Source organism: Chroicocephalus ridibundus, chromosome 5 (genome assembly GCF_963924245.1).
Source record: "Chroicocephalus ridibundus chromosome 5, bChrRid1.1, whole genome shotgun sequence".
Taxonomy (NCBI): Eukaryota; Metazoa; Chordata; class Aves; order Charadriiformes; family Laridae; genus Chroicocephalus; species Chroicocephalus ridibundus.
This window is the reverse complement of record NC_086288.1, coordinates 77,514,384-77,536,879: the sequence shown is the minus strand read 5'-3', so window position 1 is coordinate 77,536,879 and position 22,496 is coordinate 77,514,384. Positions and strand designations below refer to the sequence as shown.

Here is a 22,496-nt window from a genome sequence, read left to right as displayed (position 1 = left end):
GGGTGCGTACAGAGGTTACTCGGCAGGGTGTCTGGACCTCAGAGATGCCCCAACTCAAGGCATTCTTCCCAGGGCCCCAGTGATGCGGCCGGACCCGCCTGGCCCCCCCCGGGCCGGCCCGCGGCCTGCAGCCCCCCATCTCCGCCAGGCCGCCTGTGCCGGAGGGGCGCCCAGCGGCTCCCCGCAGGACCCGGCTGCACTCCGCGGCCGGCGGCGATCCCCACGGGAAGGTGCCTTCCCGCCTCCTTTCCTCCAACCGTAGTTGTTTCCCGGCCTGTGCGCGGAGCCCCGCGGGGCCGCCCCCGCCGCAGGGCGGCCGAACCCGGCCGTGGGGCGGCGCGGCGGTCGCACATGTCCCCGGCCCGCCCGCCCGGCAGGAACCGCCCCCGCCGCCTCCCCCCGCCCCTGCCGGACACCGAGCGGCGCGGCGGGGCCTCCCCGGCTGCCGCCACGGCGCTCGGCTCCCGCCGCCGACAGGCGGGCAGCGCTGCCGCCAGGAAGCGGCCGGGCCGCCGCGCACCCGCCTGCTGCCGGGCATGAGCTCCGGCTCCCCCGGCGGCCGCAGCGGTGCCAGTGGCGGCGGCGGGCGGCGGAGGAGGCGGCGGAGGACGAGGGGGGGCCCGGGAGCGGCGACCTTCGCAGGGGGCTGCTGCTGCGGGAGATGCTCTTGCTCCCAGCGGCGCCAGGAGCAGCATGTTCCCCGGTGCCGACAGCGCTAGCAGCACGGCCGGGCAGCCCGAGGCGGTGGGGGCCGCCGCCCCCGGCCCGCCGGGCTCGCACGGCCCCGGCGGCGAGGCCGCCGCCGCTGTGGCTGGCGGCGGCGGCGAGGAAGAGGCGGCTGAAGACGAGGAGGACGAGGATCACGGCTCGTCCCGCTTCGTGCTGGCGGCGGGGCTGGGGCTGCTGGCCGTGTCCGTCGTCCACCTGGGGCAGGAGCGGGCCGAGGCGGGGGGCGGCGGGCCGCCCTGCCTGGCCCTGCTGCTGCTCCGCCTCGCCCTCTACGCGGGCTGCGCCGCAGCCGCCGCTGCGCTGGGCACCCTGATCGTCCTGATGTGTCGCGACCGCCGCCGACTGCCGCCGCCGGACTTCGCTGCCGCCGCTCCGGTCCTGCGGGTCGCGGGGGTAAGTGGCGGGGAGGGGAGCGGGGCGGGCGGCGGCCGCGGCGCTCCCTCCCCTTGCCGCCGGCGGGAGAGCGGGGAGAGGGGGACGGAGGTGGCGCGGCCCTGGCTCCGCCGCTGAGCCACCCGAATCCGGTGCCCCGATGTCCTCCCGCGGCCGCAGGAGCCTGCCCACTGTCAGCCGCTCGTCGGGGCTTAAAACGGGAAAAGTTGTGCTGGAGGGTAGCAGGCGGGCAGGAAAAATCAAGTCTTTGCTCTGAGAGAGACCATTGGACTGCTGGAACGCTGGTATGGCAATTTGTTGTTGGCGGTGTACCAAATCCTTTTCTGCTCCTTCAGTTGAAATGTTATTAGTGAAAGAAGGAGACGTGCTCAAAGAGACAGTGTAGCATTGCTTAAATGCATGCTCTGAAGTTGGGCAGATTTTGATAGTGTTATCATAATGCCTTGAGGAAGTGCCAACATGTTCTGAAACTGCTGCAGACATCTATGCAAAAGATAAACAAATTTATTTTCTGTACATCTTCTGAAATGTACTAATTCATGTTCATGAGCTCTTTGTAGCTGGTTGCTTAGGGAGTTTTTTTGGTTTCTTCTGAATGGGACTGGTAGCAGAAGATTTTTGGAGACTTACTATAGGTGCTAGTCAAAGTAACTTTCCTCCCCTCCACGCCCCTGCCCCCTGTCAAGTCATCCAATGCTCCAGAGCTGATCCTAGACAGGCCTGAAAAACTACTCCTGGAAATGAGCACCTGCCTGCACTCTTGCTGTGCTGGCTGTTCGCAGGGATGCGGTGTTTGACGTTTACCGGTGGCGACTCCAGTCGGGTGCCCTTGGCCTCTTACTGGTGAGTTGTAGACCTTAGCGGGGTGTGTTAGTATGTGAAGTGCTGCAGTAGTAGGCAGTGCCACCTAAGTGCTATTTCACTTTGATAGTGTCACGCAGGATACCTGAGAATGCTCTACAAAGAACAAGGAGCATAATTTGTGCCACCTTGGTGTACAGCCTAGCTGTTCTGGTGACCCAGTTTAGTACATGTACTCCTCTTCTGAGCAGCAAGTAAATAATGCTGTCACTTCTGTGTTTCTGGGGCTGCAGTCAATGCAGCTGAATTTTCAGAAAGCAGAGGGTGCTGGCAGGGCAGAGAACCTGTTAGAAATCACTTGCTGATATAGTTGGCTGTATTTCCGTCTTGCCAATCAAGTCAGCTAACGACCTACAGTAGTGATTTATTCCTTCGTTCTTTGACCTAGGGAGAGAAGGAGCCTGTGTTTGTGAGCAATGCGCTTTTCCGGGCCTGCATGTAATGGAAACTGGTAGGACATGATTGTTGTACTGTTTGGCTGGGGGTTAGTGACTTCAATGAATAATAGAACTCACAAAGGTGCGTTCAGGATCTCTTTGTGGCACTGGCAGTGAGTTGCGGCAGACTCATTTTGTCTTCTCAGTAGACTTTTTGTAAAATCCTCTTTGCTTTGAAGAGTCAACATCAGACTTAGCTTTTTCGAAGGGAGTGAAAAATAATAGTGTGCATGAGCGTTAAAAGTGGAAAATGGGGAAGTGAGAAGATGTAACGCACAGAGTCCACAACTAATAATCAGAAAGTACCTGTCCTGTATGTAGTGTATTAAATAGGTACCGCTAGGGATTGTTCAGCTGTTTTTTGGCATAGGAATGCTGGGGAACAACGTGCATTAAGTCCATAGGCCCCTGAGTAGTAAAGGACTATATGTTTCTGTATTTTACCATTCAACTACCCTAGATCAAATGGAAAAAAGAAAAATTTATCAGTAATAAATTCCCGTTGCCTTCAGATTTGCAAGATTAAATATTTCAGTGATAATGCCATAGGTCCAGTGACATTTATGTGCTGGTATACTAATCTGAACATCTGGATGTGCGTTAATTTACTTCTAGGAAAACATATTGTATACATAGTACAAAAAAATCTTTATACAAACTTTATAACTGAAATCTCCCTGCTGCTGCAGTGAGGAAGAAGTTTCAGATTTGTGAAAGAGCCAAACAATGAAAACCAATGTAATTTGGGAAGCTGGGAATTGAAGAAAAAAATTAAATGTATTGCTCTTTTTCTCTCCCCCTTTGTGAAAAACATAATAACGTAAGTCCACTGAACAAGAGTGAAACTAGAACTGTCCAGAGACAAATACAGTCACTGTACCATATGCACTTTCTTTTTGTGGTATGTTACTGCCTCTTTCTCTTCAAGATGTTATCTTATTGTGTCCATCCATTGGATTCATATATGTAAATAGTGCACACATGCTCTTGCTTTGTGTGGTCTTGTACACGGTGTTTGGATTTATGGTATGTGTTCGTTGTTTCAGAAGGGAATTGAAATCTGCTATTTAAAAGCCACTGCTAAAGCAGCAGTATCTGCTGCAGCCCTCTTTCCAGGACGGTTTCTTTACTCTCACCCTGATCCAGTTAAAATTTTTTCTTTTCTCCCTCTGCACTGTTTTCAAAATTTAACCTGGCTGTATGAAAGGGACTGTCAAAAAAGGAGCGACGTATTTTATCCTTTCTATTTAGAAGCTGTAATTCCAGGCCTCTTATTTGGGTTCCTCGTGCCTTCAGTTTACAGTTTTGTTGATTTCTTTCTGATACAAAATAGCTTCAGGGCTACAAAGCTCCTTGACATACTTTTTCTGAACACAATTTTGTATACGTTTGGCAGATTTCCTAATTGGTGCTTCAGCAACATGTAGGTGAAGAAAATAATAGTGTCCATATAGGCAGCACATAGAAATGTAGGCCATTCACTAAAATGTTTATGGCAAAGTTTCCTCCATAAGTTTCTCTGAAAAATTTGTAGCTTAATTTTTTAATTATACGTCCTTATATATTTACACCGCTTTATTATCATTCAGTTGTTACTCTCCCATTTTTCATAGAGCCTTATGATCCTGTTGTCTTTTCTTTTCTGGGAGCCAGAATTTCTTCAGCCTTGTTGTGTCTTTTCCTTGAGAATAGGGAAGAGCCCCGTTGGCTGAATAATAAAAAAAAAATTTTTTTTTTCTTTTAGGAAAGAGTCTTATGGCTGGCATCTTGCTCTGCATGCGTCATATCTACATGAACTCAAGGCAGATAGGTTCATTTTTTGCTCTTTGAGTGATTTTCACATTGGGGTTAACAAACGAGGAAACACTCAGTATTCAGTAATAAATGTTTACTCTAGTGGGAGGCAGGTTTAGCTCTTGGAAAGTGAGTGGGAGTACTCGATCAACTTCAAAGTGACTTGGATTGAGTTCTTTATGCTGTGCTGGAAAAAGGCTGGGTGTGGGTTTTTTTTTTTGTTTTTTGTTTTTTTTTTTTTTTTAAGTTCTCAATTCTGCAGGCACTTACAATGTGAGTTTAGTGCTGTTGATTTTCATGGACCTGTTGGTGCAAATGACTAACTTTGTTAAGGAAGTGCTGTGTTGCAGGTTTGGACTTCAGAAGAGCAAGGTCTATGCCTTTTTTCATTTTGTTTGAACTTGCTACTAGAGAAGCCATCTCTCCAAATGTGAATATTGTTTGTGTAACTCCTTTGGGACTTGAAAGGTGAAGTCAGGTATCTCTGCAAGAGCATTTGAAATCTGCTGAGAACTGTGAAACAAGGTGTGCAGTTTATATCCCTGTGATGAGGTGTGCTTTCAATGTAGTCTTCCTGTATGTAAGTGCTCTGATCGCAAGGTGTATCTGGGCAGTCATTTGGCTTCCACATAAAGCTTTGTGTTTCCTGCAGTGTTTATATCTTCATTAGAAGGAGAAGGGGAGAGAGGTGTACAGGCAACTCATAATATTGTTTCGCTTAAATTAATAAGTACTTACAGGCATTAATAATACCAGTAAATAGTTTCAATTGATATTGAGACAGTGGGAACTGAATGACACCTTGAAATTGTACATTGTGTTATTGTCAGGAGCTGTTTTAGGACAAGATTATTTGTGGTGGAGGAGGACAGCAAAATGTAAGACAGCAAAATGGCATGGTGACCCGATTGTACTTTTGTAAAAATGTCTTGTCTTAAAGGGGATTTTCACTTTTCAAGTATCAGTGGAATCATAGAATCATAGAGTTGGAAGGGACCTCTGGAGATCATCTAGTCCAAGCCCTCTGCCAGAGCAGGGTCTCCTAGAGCAGGTTGCACAGGAACGCGTCCAGGCAGGTTTGGAATGTTGGAGACTCCAGCACCTCTCTGGGCAGCCTGTGCCAGGGCTCTGCCACCCTCAAAGTAAAGAAGCTCCTTCTCATGTTTAGGTGGAACTTCCTATGTTCGAGTTTGTGCCCATTACCTCTTGTCCTGTCGCTGGGCACCACTGAAAAGAGCCTGGCCCCATCCTCCTGACACCCACCCTTTAAGTATTTGTAAGTGTTGATAAGATCCCCCCTCAGCCGTCTTTTTTCCAGACTGAAGAGACCCAAGTCCCTCAGCCTTTCTTCATAAGAGAGGTGTTCCAGTCCCATAATCATCTTGGTAGCTCTCTGCTGCACCCTCTCCAGCAGTTCCCTGTCCCTCTTGAACCGGGGAGCCCAGAACTGGACACAGTACTCCAGGTGCGGCCTCACCAAGGCAGAGTAGGGGGGAGGATGACCTTCCTCGACCTGCTGGCCACACTCTTCTTGATGCACCCCAGGGTGCCACTGGCCTTCTTGGCCACAAGGGCACATTGCTGGCTCATGGTCATCCCGTTGTCCACCAGGACTCCCAGGTCTCTTTCAGCTGAGCTGCTCTCCAGCAGGTCAGCCCCCAGCCTGTGCTGGTGCCTGGGGTTATTCCTCCCCAGGTGCAGCACCCTACGCTTGCCCTTATTGAATTTCATAAGGTTCCTCTTTGCCCAACTCTCCAGCCTGTCCGGGTCTCTCTGTATGGCAGCACAGCCTTCCGGTGTGTCAGCCACCCCCCCCAGCTTTGTGTCATCAGCAAACTTGCTGAGGGTGCCCTCTGTCCCCTCGTCCAGGTCATTGATGAATGATGAATATTGAAGAGGACTGGACCCAGTACTGACCCCTGGGGAACACCACTCGTCACTGACCTCCAACTAGACTCTGTGCCCCTAATCACTACTCTCTGAGCTCTGTCTTTCAACCAGTTATCTATCCGCCTTACTGTCCAGTCATCAAGCCCGCTTTTCCTAAGCTTCCCTATGAGGATGCTGTGGGAGACCGTGTTGAATGCCTTGCTTACACCATGCTCACACCAAAGACAGCCCTTGAAGAAACTTGTTAGAAAATGTGTCACCTTTTTAAATTCAAACTTGTTTCCTACATGGCTGTTAACTTGTGTGGTTGTAGGGGAGATGGCTTTGACTCCCATGAGGAACCATATTAACCAAGTTAGTGGGAAGGGAAAGGAAAACACATTTTCCCACATTCCCAGTGTGAGTTGTTTCTCTGCCAAAGAAACTGTCAGGACAGAGCCTTCTTTTCAGCATAGTGTTTTGACTCTGATTCAAAGCAAAAACTCTGAATAATAGAGAGCTGGGTTATCAACTTCATTTAAACAATGCAAAAATGAAGTGCCACATTTTAAATTCAGATTAAATGAATGATACTCTGAATAGAGAATGATCTACCTAGTCTGTCTTGCGGCACTAACAGAAATGTAATAAATATGTTGGGTTTTTTTGCAGCTAAAAGGGTACACTGATTCTCATGTCCTGGTATAGTTTCCTATGATTAACAGTTGCAATGATTTTGAATATTTCTTTAAAAGTCAGCTCCTGACGTATTTGGTCACTCTTGTTCACTTCTGTTTAGTAGCTCTCCATTTTCAGAAATAGTTTAATCTTACTTTCTGGTCCTGAGGGAGACATGACTCTGTTTTTGTGTTCCTAAAGGCTTGTTCCATCCTTGGATGTGGACTTTTTGTGAATCTGGTGTTAATGGGAGGGTATGGGTAAATCTTTTCTCATTGGATCAGGTAAATCAGGTAATTGTTGAAATCTCTGGATTCTGGAAGATAGTACTGATTCTTATTTAAGCCATAGAAGGATGAGTAGTGAGATTATTAGAAATGGTCTGAGTGATTCAGATGGGATGGCAATTTAACCTAGGTTGAGTATCTGCCATGGTATCCAAGCTGAGCGGCACTCATCTTTTTGAGGAACGTAAGGGAAGCGGAGAGAAAGGACATGCAGTTTTATTTTCCTTCTAAATTCTAAAACAATCTAACACTTTTGCCATCAGATGAAGCTTGTGAAGGTAAGCTCGCAGGAGCCCCAGCAGCTGTAGGAAATGGAAGGTTTGCTATCTGTGGGCATCAATTTCAAGCATGTTGCAAAGCAGTTACTGAGATAATAAGCAGTTTGGAGCAGCTGCGAGGGAGAGGAGAAACTTCCTAATACTTTTCAATCTTCATCTTTACACCTTAGTAAGTCTTCAAAAGTATTTATGGGGTTTTTATAAACCTGAAGCCAGACCCGTTCTGTGGTCTTTCTCATGCTCTGGTCCGTTGAGAAATATTGAGATCTCTGATGTTGCAGGATTATTGCTGTTACTTCTGCCAGTCATTACAGTCTCTGCTTGCTGCTCTTCTGCTGTGCTTGTTTTAGATCCTCTTGGGTTTGCAACCAAATATTCTGATCTACTGTCGTTCTTCTAATTTATCAGTTGTTTCTGAATTGAAAGGAGAGGATATGTTTGTTTGGTTTGTTTTTAACAGCTGAGTCTAATACTGTTGTTCTTAGTGCTATCTCTTATATAGGCAGGTTAACAATCAGCTTTTGATGATGCAGGTGAGTTTACTACTAAGCAAGTCCTGAAATTAAAATAATGAAAAGATATTGTAGCATTGCCTACCAATTTCAGTTATATTTTAAAATGTTAAGAGGATGCTGCATGAATCTCAAATGTTCAGTTACAGTTCACTGGGGGCCTGTTACACTTTGGGACATGTAGTTTGAATGAAACGGTTTCTGCTATAGTTTATTTTTAGGGATCTGTGGAATATCTGTTATCCGTAGGGATTTATAAGCTTTTTCAGAATTGAAGTTTTGTTGGGACTGCATGTGTTGATTACCTGCAGGCATACCTTTGACGTAGTAACTTTATTCTCACAGGAGACCGATCTCAGGAAATGAAATGTTTTTCAGGCTGTTTCACTTGTCTGTCCCATAACTCCTTAGCGGTGAGCAGACTTTGTTTTCCACACAACCTTTTATCCGTCATACCTATTTAGAGATTTCTTGTCTTGTTGTGCAACACTTTCTGTTTCCTTCCATTGTATCCTGTGTCGTCTTTAGCCCTGCATTGTATTGTGCTTGACGTTTAATTTTCTCAGCATTGTCTTAGGTTGACATTTCATATTTTTCTGTGAATCAGGCTGCTTTTACCTTTGTAGGGACTGCTTTGCACTTGAAAAGTGGTTTATGACAGACAACGTAACTAGGGAGCTAGTTCATTTCTCCTGATAATTGGGCTGCCCTGGGTCAATAAGGAGGATGGGTGGTGGGTTCACTGGGATCTTGCTGTGCAAGTGTTTGGCAGGGTAGTTCTAAAGGTGAACCCAAAACCTCTGTAATAAGGTCAAGAGTGAAAGCATCTTGCATTCAAGGTAGGCTTTGGGATTGAAAATATTCTACATGCCTATCAGAAACATTCTGAAAAGAAAATCTGATCAAGTTCCTTCTTATTGCCAGGTCTTGGTTCCCTGTGCATAGAGCAGCAAAATTTACCCAAGGAAGAAGCAGCTATGTATCTCTGTATCTTTTCCCAAGCTGCCACCTTGTTAAGTGATTTTTCTTTAAAAATAAATAAATGAAGAAAGAAGTTGTGTAGTCATAAGGAGACAAGTTTGTTATTTTGTCCATGGGAGGTTTATATGACCAGTCATTCTGTACCATTTTTTCCCCTATTAAGCATGAACAGTGAAAGAGAACAAGTTAATGGTAATAAAATTAGTGATGACAGTTCATTCTGCATGTTTTGTGATGCTCCTAAAAAGACAGAACCTACTTTTGTATGTGGTAAAAAGTCATGTGGGAGGGAGGGTATAGCAGCAGACAGTGCAGGAGTTTCTCTCTGATTGCCAAGCGGAGACTCTGCAGTTGAGGCATGAGTCTGTGCAGGTTTTTCTGGCTTGCCAGCAATTCTGTTTTCATAGCACATGGCTCTTTTGACCTTGAAGTGTAGGACTTAGGTTCTTGCTGTCTGTTTCTAACAGAGGAGGAGAGTGTGGAGATGTTCACTAGAATGGGGCTGTGCATGCACTCTGAGAATTCACATAAGCCTTTGTTTTGATGGTAATATTAAACATCCCAGCAGACAATAATGCTGTATTTCTTGCTGAGCAGAAATTTACATGCTAACTTACCAATTATTTCTTGGCTGTAGTGATGGGAATGAAAAGTATTACCTGAGAAAAGTTTCATTTCCATATTCTTATCTGTCTAGTACTATATGAAATCTCAAGTGAAGAAAGTTTTGCCCCGATTGTAAAGTTTTTATACCACTACAGTTTTATCAGTTTTGAACAGGGTATATTTAAGATAGAAGATCCCCATGTAATAAACACAGTTTACATGTTCCAGAAGCTACTATGTTAGTGGAAATAAGATAGGCTGATATTATAAAATCATTATTGAGATAATGATGCTTAACATAATAGGATTAACATGCTTTAAGTATGTTGATTTTTAAATTGGTAGTTACAGTATCCCTTAATATATGTAGATTAATGCTTTATGTGACACACATATACTTGCTTTGTAATCTAAAATAGAACTATAGGTATTAATTAAAAATATTAACTCTTGTGAATAGAAGATTTATTTTTGCATTATAAGTTTAATTCACTACTATATTCACTACTAGAAAAAAACTTCTATCCAGATCAGTTAAAGCTAAATTTATTGAGAGTTCAGTGAAGTATTATTTGAAGCTGTGACTGTCTATCGTCAAAGTCCAGTCTGATTTAATATATGTTTTACAAAGAAAAGAAGAAATTTAATAGGGCAGCAGTGGGTGGAGCAAGTAGCTCTGAGCAACTGGATGGTTCTTCTATGCCGAATTAGATGCAGCCTTTGCCCTTTAGATCAGTGATTAAACTGAGCATCTCATGCACAATGCTCATTTATATTGTGGGATCTGTCCTGAGCTCTGTTCTAGTTTTGTTGTAATTGAGTTAATGTAATAGAAATAATTGTTAATTTTTCTCTGCTTCTGGCTTTAATTCCATGGTAGAGTAAATCTGCGTGCGGCGTGCCTGTAGCAGGTGCCTGGCTTTCTGCTGTTATGTTTTAAGAATTGCATTTGATGACTGAGTGTTGTGGATGGGTTTCTTGATAGTGGAATGTTCTTCGTGCTTTGCCATTTATTCCGTGAAGTTGTTGAAACACCTTGTTAATTCTTTAACATTTGTTGTTTACTTCAAAACTAATTTTAAATTACTTAAATTTTTTAAACCAATAAATGATACGAACTGAATTTTTGCATCTGTAGGAGATTGAATTTAAGACAAAATTTCAGGATCACTGCTGGCCTCGTTTGTTTGGTTTTTTTTTTTTTTTTTTTTTTTCCCTGGGCCTTTCAGACTGTTGTTGCCTGCATCTTAAGTTGTTCTCAAAAGTGTCAAACAATGAGTATTACTCAGAATTCTCCAGGAAATGCACACATCCTTTTTTTTCCAGCCTGTAAACAAAGTTAAAATTGGGGAAAAACTTGAATTGTTCCAGGAAACAGGCCTCCCTGTTTGTTAGCGACCTCATTTTTCACATGTGCTTTCCAAATGTGCTCCACCCCTACCCCTTCAAGTCATTTTGTCAAGCCTTATTTAAGTTTCAGTCTCATTTCTGCCATTCTTCAACAATAAACTCAACGGAGTGGAGCTTGATTTTTTTTTTTTTTTGGGGGGGGGGTGCGCTAAGATAATGCAAGTCAGGACTATTGGGGAACATACCAGTTTTAATCGTATAAAAGAATATATGAGAGCTTTAACTGTGTTAAATCCATTTACGAATGTCTTTGGCTCGGTCAGGGTTATGCCAACTGTTTGATGAATTGTAGCACCGTTTTCCTTTAGATAAGCGACGTGAAGAAAAATGTGAAAATATTTTAGTCTAGGCTTTCTAGCTGAACCTGTTCTCTGCATACATCCTCCATCTGACTTGAGGCAGAGGTGGGAAGAAAATCTTCCCGTGAAATCTGCTGGATTTTTCATTCTCTGAGCTGTTAGAGCTGAGTTTGGACTGTGAATCCTTCTGTTACCACAAGTGCTGGTAAACCTGCATTGCTGAGGTGTTACTGTTGGTCTTAAGGTGTTGGTTGCCATATGTCAGGCAACTTGGGGTGCCTGTTAGTTTTTTAGGTGTTTTTTTTAGTTAATTAATCATTATTTTTCTCAACAGAAACAGATTATTTTAAAAGCAAATCTAAGCTAACAAGATTTGTGACTTGATTCTGCTAAATGCAAGTTCATAAGACTGAAAGAAAAAAGGTGTTTGATCAGCTGTTTTAAAGGAGGCAACAAGATCTGGTCCATTATCAGACACTAAATAAATTCACAGTTTTCTAAGGACCATCAAGAATCACAGAATAGTTCAGGTTGGAAGGAATGCCTGGAGGGCATCTGGTCCACCCTGTTGCTCAGAGTGGGTCTGACTTGGTAGGGTTGCTCAGAGCTTTCTCCTGTCAAGTTTTGAGTATCTCCAAGGATGGAGGTGCCACAGCCTCTCAGCACCCCCCCATTCTGGTATTTGACCAGCCTCATAATTAAAATAGTTTTGCCTTGTAAGTGATGGGAATTTCTTGTGTTGCAACCTCGCCTCGTCCTGTGCATCTGCAAGAAGTGTCTGCCTCTCTCGTCTCTGTACACTCTTGTTTGGTAGTTGGAGACAGCATTAAGGTCTCCCTTGAACTGTATTTTCTTAAGCCTGAGCTAACCCAACCAACATCATTCCAGTGCGTTTAAACATTCCTGTTTATTCAAATGTTAGATTCTCACCTGTTACTGAAAATTTGTTTTTAAACAAAGTTGAAACCTTGTTTTTGAACAAGGTTTGTTTCTTGCTCAGTGCTTTTCTCAGACTGTTCATGGTTTTGTATGCAATACCTGGATGAACATGGAAAATTTATCAGAAAATCCAATATACTGTGCATCTTCCTTTGCCTTTCAGTAATTACGTTTGTGCAGCAGCCAAATCGCCATTGCTAGTGGTGGTATTCACTTCCTACCTTTTAAATTCTTTTTGATCACTCGTCTTACTTGAACTAAGGCTAAACATCAATGTTACTCTTTTTTTTTCTTTTTTTAAATGAAAAGATAGTGCCTTTTCAATGTCAAACGTACCAACCATAGAGGACGTTCTCAGTGAAATATATTCTTGCAAGCTGGAATGTTTGTATCGTGGTATTTAAGAGGCAGCATTTCATTGAGACTGTAATAGTCTGCCTTGTTCTTAACATGAGTGTCCAATTGAAACATAAGAGGATCAGTTTCTGCATTGTGGAATTGTGTAGATTGGATCACAGTGTGGTGATGTGGAGCAAGCTACTTGCAACTATGGATTCCTTCTGAAGGCCTTTTTTATTTTGTTCCCTCTGCTGTAAAGAAGTCCTGAACTGAGGCGAGTAGGGAGGCAAAAGTAAGATTTCAGCGATATCAGCATTTATAATTTTCTTATCTCAGGTTGTATTTAAACTAGTTTTGAAAGGAGTAATTTGGCTAGCGCTTCATGAGAGCGCTTACTGATGCTTTAGACTGTAAAAAACACTTCTGCGAACTGTACAAATGAGAACTGTTGATGCGGAAGTTAGGGGCTTGAGGTTACCGACCTCTATGCAGGTATGACTCAATTTAGCAGAAGGTTCAGTCTTGTAGGATACCCAAGCTAGCCTGAGTGTTGAGGAAGATGCAGTTATGTTGCACATAAAGCTTCAGTCAGGATTGTGGCCTTGTGTCTAGGAGCTCTTTCTCCACAGAAAGAGCTGAGCGACTTTGCTTCATAGGGCTTTCTGAATCCCTTCCCCCTCCCCAAATGTATTTGGGATGTTTAATGTCTCTGTGAGTCTGTCTCTTCTCTTTTTAAATTGGAGTGGTTATGAATCATCCGATTTCCTGTTGCAAATAAAGCAGAAAAATCCTCAAGTAATTGTGTGACTAGCATTAACGCAGCTTTGCATGGAGGAAGCACAACAACATTAGCAGTCAGAGGTGATGTACTGGAGCCTTATAAATATTGTTAAATGTTCTTCCAAACAGCAAGAATGCTTTCTGCAGCTGTTTAGGTGAGTATGGCTTAAGCTTTTACCAGTGTTGTGTTCAGGTAAAAGAGGTCCATGAAAGTCTGTGGTGGCTTCCTAATCAGATAATACTCTGTTCTTACCCCTCCTTAACTATAGTTTTGATAGTAAGAGGGTCTGCGAATGGTGGCAAATGTGCTGAAATCTTGCTGCTTTTCCCACTGATAGTGTTGTTGGGGGTGGGGGTGAGGCGGCGGGGGGAGAAAACAGCTGGAAGACCTCAGCCATGGTCTCAGAGTAGCGACTGGAAGAAGTCTAGGGAGTGTTGCTGTGTTCACCTGAAAGCTGGAACAAATTAACTGTGGGTGGAAGGTGGGCATGCAAGGCCTGGAAAATATCTGTGGCAATGCTGTGTTTTAGGTGTGAGAGAGTCTGAACAGCTTTATTTTGCTTTTAGGGTAGTGCTTTAACTCCTTCATCTGTGTCCCATTAGATGTGCTTTATACTACTCTACATACATGTGTCTGCAGTAGAAGGAAAATACATTACACCAAAATATACCGAGTATTAGCCTGCAAATTGGCTGAAATAATGGCATTCCACCTTTAAAAACATTATAGAGTGTTTTTTATTTAAATCCCCTCTTACAGTTTCTACTGCTTTCTCATTCTCTATTTGGTGAAGGTTGGAGGGGTTGGTACGTTTCTGAAATGTTGTCTCCTCACTGAGGAGAGTGAACTCCCGTCAAGGGGAGCGAAGTAAGCTGAATGGCAGTGGGGTCCGTTTCTATTGTTGATTTGAATTATGCTCCTTTCTATGTAAGAACAGAATGAATCACTGCTTTTTGTCTACACCCTGAAAAATTGGAGACCTTATAGCAGCCTTCCAGTCCCTAAAGGGTCACCAGGAAAGCTGGGGAGGGACTTTTGATCAGGGAGTGGAGCCTTAGGACGAGGGGGATTGGTTTTAAACTGAAAAAGGGGAGATTTAGATTAGATATTAGGAAGAAATTCTTTCCTGTGAGGGTGGTGAGGCAGTGGAACAGGTTGCCCAGAGCAGCTGTGGCTGCCCCATCCCTGGAGGTGTTCAAGGCCAGGCTGGAAGGGGCTTTGAGCAACCTGGTCTGGTGGGAGGTGTCTAGGGGGGTTGGAATTAGATGATCTTTAAGGTCCCTTCTAACCCGAACCATTCCAAGGTTCTCCGTCTGCCCACCTGTTTGGACACTCTAATAGCTAATACTCCAATATAAACAAATGTTCGTATAGTACAGCAGCTTAAAATACAGTGGCTGGAAGTGTCTTTGAAGGAAGAAGCACAAAAGAACGTGAACCAAAATTACTGTAGGAGATCTAAGAGCTTTGCTTTTATTTTAAAAGTGGATTATGAGGCTAAATGAAGTCCATCATGACAGTAGGCTGTAAAGATGTTATATTTGCTATTGACCTATTTCCTGGAAATCTTACAAAGTGTGAAAATACTGAATAGAAGAGTTCCAGTTGTGTTATTAAATGCATGTCCTATTCTTAGTGCATTGAATTGCAAATGAATACAGTTCCCTTCTACCAAAAAAAACCCAACCTTAAGATAATTTGGTAAGTTCTACAGTGTACAATCCACAACAATGGGTGTTAATGTGTGTTTAATGAACAAAGTATAATAACCTCATAGACAATTGACAGTCATCTGTTTTAACCATATGGGGTGACAATATTTGTATAAAGTCCAAATCATATAGTACTGTCACCTTGAATTCTAGTTTTATTTCTTCTGTCATTTTTGGTTTATTCCTTCCTCTTATGATGAATGTTCTCTTTGAATTTCAGAGTAATTGGTCTGGAAGCTCCCATGATTCAGTCCAATCAAGGAGAGTGGTCATTTCTCACACCATGGATAAAGCACTGAAAGAAGGTGAGTCTTGGACAAAGGATCATTAGACTGAATATCTCGTGTCCGCTTAGCAAACCATGACTGCACAATATTCCAGGATTTTAGAATATGACCCTGGTTTCTTCCTTGATATAAAATAGAAGTGCAAGGTCTCAGTCTTCCCAACAGGTCTACTGTATTAAGTGATGTGATGTTGTTTTTGCAATTGCCTTGTCATTTTAGTGGTTGTTTTTTACAGAAATATATTAAAATAGAGTCCTTAATACTTGTGCAGAAAACAAAATGGTAATGTTTAAAAGCTTCTGGATTGGGATTTCCTGAGCTGATAAAATCCTTTAGACTCTTGCAGATATTCTTCCCATTTCATGCAATTCTTTCCATGAAAAATGAATCTAAAATCAGGATTTGTATTGCTGGCTGATGCAGTCTATGAAATCTGTGGATCACTAGTGCAGTCACTGGGCTTTGGATTGTAAAATGCTAACTATGGTCATTGGATTTAAAAGATCTTCTTTATAATACTTTAAAATAAGGAATAACTACTACCTCTGAATGCATTTTTTTTCAACTGACATCTGGTAATACAATACATTTTGGATAACTGTCTTGGAATCTGAAATGAAGCCTTGACATCATCAGCACAGGATTGGAGGTAGTGGGGTTATTTGGAGACAGATAACAGGTATTGTGGAATACGGGAGGAAAGATAGTTGTGTTACACTTCCCTCCTGTTACTTGCACATGGGATTAATTAATGTGTCTGTTTAAAACAAATAAAAAAATATTGGGAGCTGTCTTCATTTAAGGTATTTATCCAGCAGATCATTCAGTTGGGTGCATGAATCCATCCTTACTCGATAATGTTGAAAGTTACCAATATGATTCATTTCTCAGAGTTGAGGACCTTCTGTTGTGACAGCTTACTTGCCTTTTTGCTGTTTCTTTTCAGAGTAGCTCTTACCCTCCGTTCTCGCTCTGAATTTTGGAGAGCAAATTTGTCAGATTTGGTTGTATTTCTTCCAGGCTTAAGTGACGAAGCCAACTCCTCCTCTGTTATGCAGTTTGACAAGGATGAGACTGTACTTTCACTCTAGCAAACATTTTGGTTTTGGAAGGTATCTGAGTCAACTTAAGTTTGAGATACTGAGTGAATCCCAAAAGAAACATTTTACTTTAATTTTATTAGAGTAAAACGATCAGTCTGTCTGCAAATAAACAGGACACATTCCTTGCCCTGTGACAGTTCTGAAATTTGTAGTTGTCTTGACACTATGAATGCATTTTTTATAAGTTCATGGTTAAATAAAATTTTATTACTAATGATATAAAAAATACTGTCTGTATTTCTGTTTCCAGTCTTAGACTGATAAGGACTAAAGTATTTGTGAATCCTAGGAACTTTTGCCAACTTCTTGCTGCAACAAGATCTAACATGCTGTTCAACAAAATGCTTTAAAAAGCCTCATTCACTTAGGAGACTTTCAGTTCTCCCGAGGTTTTCATCTTGGAGACCAGTTCACAATCCTATCCCACTTGAGGTTTTGAGTAGGTGTTCTCAAATTAACATGGTCAATGGGCTTTTGCAGTGTTTTTTTTTATTCAGATTTTACATCTCTTTACATTACCTTAGAGATCCAAGGATAATATTTTCGGATAATATCATCAAAGTTTGGAAATGCTATTGCTGGTTATGAAGAGACAGTCCTTTGGTTAATTCTGACTTCACCTCTTTTTCATCATCTGTGTAATTAAGTTTGCCCAGGGTTTACATTAGTTGCTCACTATCTTGCACCCCTTAAGAATTGCCTGTTGACTGTTACTCAGTCATGCCATGCTTTTGCTGGTGTTAGAGCCAGTCTGTGTGGACTTTTCTCTCTGGGTTTAGAGTGGCTCTCCTGAGGTTCTGTGGTGTGTCTCGCTTGACGAGCTGTCTCTTGCTTTACTGCCTTTTTCCTGTTATTGTAGTTGGGAGGATAGATATCAGTGATCATCCTTAGCTTTAATTGAAGGGGTTATGCATATTTCCATTTCAACCATCAGTCTTATTTCAATAAACTTGAAAACACTATGGTGCCTAGATAGTTTTTCAGTGATGGTCAGTGGCTGATAATAGTTGCCCGTGTCTTGGATAGCTTCTCATCTTGCCAAAGCCAGTGTAACAGAGTTGTTGGTAATTGTCTTTCTACAATGTTAGTCACCAAGCACCACCAAGAAGGAACTTCTGTTTATGTTGGTTTACAGCTCAGTTCTAAACTTCTTTCCGATCTCCCACTGATGACAGAGCAGTATAAAAAGCTGGTGCTTCAGAAGTGCTGTTTCATTCTTAATTATAGCATGTTTGCATAAGCTGCAAATACAAGATAAGGGACAGTTGTGAATTAGCCCTGCTACTGTGTAGTGTGTTTTATGGAATCGCAGATCTCAAAATTGGACCAAGTGTAATCATAGAATCATTTAGGTTGGAAAAGACCCTTGGGATCATTGAGTCCAACCATCAACTCCACTCTACAAAGTTCTCCCTTACACCATATCCCTTAACACCACATCTAAACGAGTCTTAAACACATCCAGGGATGGTGACTCCACCACCTCCCTGGGCAGCCTATTCCAGTGTCTGACCACTCTTTCTGGGAAGAATTTTTTCCTAATGTCCAGCCTAAACCTACCCTGCTGCAGCTTGAACCCATTCCCTCTTGTTCTATCACCTGTGAGAAGAGACCAGCACCAACCTCTCTACAGTGTCTTTTCAAGTAGTTGTAGAGAGTGATGAGGTCTCCCCTCAGCCTCCTCTTCCTCAAACTAAACAGTCCCAGCTCCTTCAATCACTCCTCATCAGATTTATTCTCGGGGCCCTTCACCAGCTTCATTACCCTCCTCTGCACTCACTCCAGCACCTTGATATCTCTCTCGTATTGAGGTGCCCAGAACTGGACACAATACTCCAGGTGTGGCCTCACCAGTGCTGAGTACAGGGGGACAATCACCTCCCTCCTTCTGCTGGTCACACTATTTCTCATACAAGCCCGGATGCCATTGGCCCTCTTGGCCAGCTGGGCACACTGCTGGCTCATGTTCAGCCGCTTGTCAATTAGAACCCTCAGGTCCTTTTCTGCCGGGCAGCTCTCCAGCCACACTGCCCCAAGCCTGTAGCGATGCATGGGGTTGTTGTGGCCCAAGTGCAGGACCTGGCACTTGGCCTTGTTGAAGCTCATTCCATTAGCATTGGCCCATCGATCCAATCTATCCGAGTCTCTCTGTAGAGCCTCCCTATCCTTGTGCAGATCAACACGCCCACTTAGCTTCGTGTCATCTGCAAACTTGCTGATGATACACTTTATGTCCTTATCAAGGTCATCAATAAAGATGTTAAACAGAAATGGGCCCAACACTGAGCCCTGAGGGACACCACTTGTGACCAGCCACCAGCTGGATTTAACTCCATTGACCACCACTCTTTGGGACCGCCCATCCAGCAGATCGTATGCTTATCCAGGCCATGAGCCGCCAGTTTTTCCATGAGAATTCTATGGGGGACGGTGTCAAGTGCTTTTCGAAAGTCTAGGTAGACAATGTCCACAGCCTTTCCCTCATCCAATAATCGGGTCACCTTGTCATAGAAGGAGATCAGGTTTGTCAGGCAGGACCTGCCTTTCATAAGCCCATGCTGACTAGGCCTGATCCCCTGCTTGTCCATTATATGACTTGTAATGGCACTCAAGTTGGTCTGCTCCATGACCTTCCCTGCTACCGAGGTCAGAATGACAGGTCTATAGTTTTCTGGATCCTCCTTTCTGCCTTTTTTGTAGATGGGTGCTACGTTTGCTACCCTCCAGTCCATTGGGACTTCCCCAGTTAGCCATGACAAGAAGATTCTTCCTTGCTGAATATGGCAGAAAGAGAAGGCCTTTTAGTTTTAAACCCCTGAGTCCCTTTGTCAGCCAGTAGTACTTGACTGACTAACACTGAAACGTGGGTGTTTTTCAGAATTTCTTGTGCTTTTTCTTGATAGATCGATTTGATTCTTGTTTGCCCTTCATTATCTTATGCAAAGAAAAGATGACCCACTTTCACAAATACTTTTAGCCTTTTAACACTTCCTGTTGCTTATCTGGTAACTTCTTGTTTTCAGCCCATATCATATGGTAGTTTGGAACGTGTCTCTTAAGAGAGATTGTGCTCAGTCGGACTCGTGCTGCTGTTGCGCGATGTACTGTTTGGACTGAGGGCTGGGCTGTAGCTGTCAGTAGATTTATCTGCCGTGTGTGTAACCAGTCTCCCAGGAACTGAATTTCATCTTCCATTTTTATTGCCCCGTATCCTGTGGTCTTTTTGTTGTTCTTCACAGTCAGTCTTTGTCTCCACTGCTTTAGTAGTGCCAGGAAAATTGGTCTCCATACTATCTCCATATTACTTACCTGCTTTACTCGATCATTTATGAGTAAGTAAAACAGCATGGGCCGTAGCACAAATCCCAGCAGAACTCCACTGGTGAAATTCTTCTGCTGTGAAAATTGGCTATTTATTCGTATCCTGTGTTTCTTAGCTCTTAAAATATTTAATGCCAGAGAGCTATCTCTTCTTTCATAGTGTCTTATCTTCCTTCAGCCCTGTGTTGAGGTGACCTTGTTGGAAATAGTTTGGGAATTTAATTAGATTGTGCCTGTGGATCAGATCTTACCTGTCTGTGTTCTTTTTGGACCCCTTAGAAGAACTCTGTTAGGGACGTAAGGCAGGACTTCACGGTACAAAAGGAGTTTTTTCCCCAATATGTCTTATTTCCTCACTTAAGATCCACACATTGACATTTAGAAAAAAATCTTGCAGTAGCTTCTGCCACTCTCTATTTGAAAAGCTGTATTTTTTTTTTTTCACAGTTCTCAAAAAATGAGTTGTTTGCATCCAAAATATGAGCAAGACTTAATTTGAATTCATGTTCTCTCTGCTACTCAGATTCAAACACTTGGAGCTAACAACTCTTGGCAGAGGGTACATGGGCAAAACTATTTGAACAGAAATTTGTCTGATTTTTTTTTAAAAAAAAGCATTTCCTAGATCTTTTTAATACATTTTTTTCCTCTATTGTTTATATATTTGGAAATTTTTATGTCTTTTCTGCACATTCATAATTATTAAAGAAGCAAATGTCAAGAGAAGTTTAATAAAAACAAACCAAACAATGTGGAATGGGAGACTGTTGGTGTATGACCCCTTTTGCATGGGAGCTATCCATCTCTGCACAATGATAACATCTAGTCTATTAAACATGTAGATTTCGTAGAGTTTGAATAATGTAAAATTCAAGTAAACCAAGAAATGCTAGTGTTTTTCCAAGCATAAGCTTTAACAAGAGAACTGAAATCTATAAATCACTATTGCTAGTCACGGGGGCAGGGTCAGCCTTTAACACCATGCTCTACGTAAAGATTTAGTGGGCATGAGAAACTTAATAAATAAAGATAATGTTAAGTATAAAACCTCATCATCCTTACTTGTATTGTATAGCTAAAACATAATAAAATCTAAAATACAATAAGTGATTAATGGCCTTTAGCTCTTCAAGTTTAAAAACTAATGTCTTAGAAATGATAGAGTTTCATACTCAGAGTATTTATTAGTAATTTTTAGGGACTTCAAGATAGGGCTCTAATATTTTAGTTTGATTTTTGAGGGTGAAGATAAGGTTGGGGTTTGTTTTTTTTGTTTGGGGTGGGGTTTTTTGTTGTTGTTGTTACTGAATTGGCTTTTGGCAGGGGGGAAAAAGCAGTAGCTGTGACAAACACCTAAATGGTTAACGTTTACTTATATAGAACAGTTCTTTGCCAGGTACTGAATGGCAGCATAGTCTCATCTCTTTCCATTAAATTTTTATTGAAAGTATTTTTCTTCAAGTATAGCTTATGATAACTGTATCATGCATGTTAAATCTAGTGTTGTAGTAGCACAGCATTATAATAATGCTTCTTGGCTGTTTAATTGTGGTTTCCTGATGCAGGACCTTAATACAATTCATAATAATGTTGCATTTCTATTTTACAGATTGGGATGCTTGCTGTTGTAGAATAACTCAAGCCAGTATTGTAGCTGTACCTTCCCTTTTGTTGACCATCTAGTCACAGGAGAGTTTTTTGGATTTGACCATAACTTAATGTAATGGTTCTGGTCTCTCCAGTGCTTTCAGGAAAGGATATTTACTTCTTGTTTGAAACTTGGAGTCTGTGTCTGCATTTGCAGACAGGGAGAATATTTCTGGTCTGTTTTTTAATGGTGCTTTGAGAAAATGGGTAGGCATTTAGTCCTTGCTATTCAGATTTCTATGTTACTTTTCATAAAGTTGGGTAATGAATCTTAGTAATGTAAAAATTATCTTATGTGAAGTTCTGCAAATTGCAGATTCAAAGCCAGTGTGACCCAGTGGCTCTTGTGGTGCCACTGAACCTCTGAATCAATGAATGTGGAAGAAGAAAGGATAGCAGATACTATAGACCTGCGTGGGGTTAGGAATGAAGGAAGGGTCTGGAGGGATGCACTCACTAACCTCCAGACAAGCTTCTGGCTCTCTACTCCCAACACTCTTTGAAAAGAGTAATTGAAGAGGCTCAACTTCACGTTCATGTGGGAATTACTTTTAAACAGGTTATAACAACTGGGCACTTGAATCTGCTGAACTAATTTAGAAAACCCAGTAGAACTTTCTGCAGTTTTGCACCAGACTCATTGCTGTCACTGCGTCTGATTGGATCAGAAGAAATCTCTTTCGTGTTTGTAGTGGCTGAGTTAGTGGTAGTAAGGTATTGTCCTGAAAGTGTGTTCTGCTTTTCTTTTATTCCTTTCTTGTTTTCTGACCTGTTATTTTCAATGATTTAGAGAACATGCTGTGTAAAAATAATGAGTAGATACATGAGCAGATTTCTCCTCTGAAGGAAGCAAGCTACGCTCTATAAAAATCTTACATTTGTTTTCTGTGTTTCTTTAGAGTGCTGAAAGTGGCACCAGCTGCATCAGTAGGCATGAAACTAAAGCAGCAACAGCACATCATGGCCAGGATGACACATACGGATGAGGCAGTGTCTTACCCCAGCACAGACTGCTGTTAGTGTCTGTGGCTGGGGTCCTTTTTAAATTTTTTTTTTTTTTTTTTTAAACCAAGTCCTAAAAGCTGTCTCATTGCTCATTTGGGCATACATTCTGGGCTCTAAAGTACGCCGAATTTTGTAGAGAACAGAATGGTTAAACTGTTGTGATGCAGGAAGGGCAACAAGGCTCAGAAGTGACAAGGAAACTATAGAAAGCATGAAAAGGAAGAGAGT

The 22,496-nt window shown here is 42.5% G+C and overlaps 1 protein-coding gene across 1 annotated transcript in view; it reads left to right on the top strand.

Moving 5' to 3' along the window:
* Positions 1 to 485: 485 nt before the first annotated feature.
* The window catches only part of SNX25 (sorting nexin 25), an 89,265-nt gene continuing 67,254 nt past the window's right edge, over positions 486 to 22,496 (top strand). Inside the window, exons 1-2 of the mRNA XM_063335807.1 lie at positions 486 to 1,122; positions 15,126 to 15,210. Coding sequence (XP_063191877.1) covers positions 694 to 1,122; positions 15,126 to 15,210 — 514 coding nt within the window. The 5' untranslated portion in view covers positions 486 to 693. The remainder of the gene's footprint in view (positions 1,123 to 15,125; positions 15,211 to 22,496) is intronic.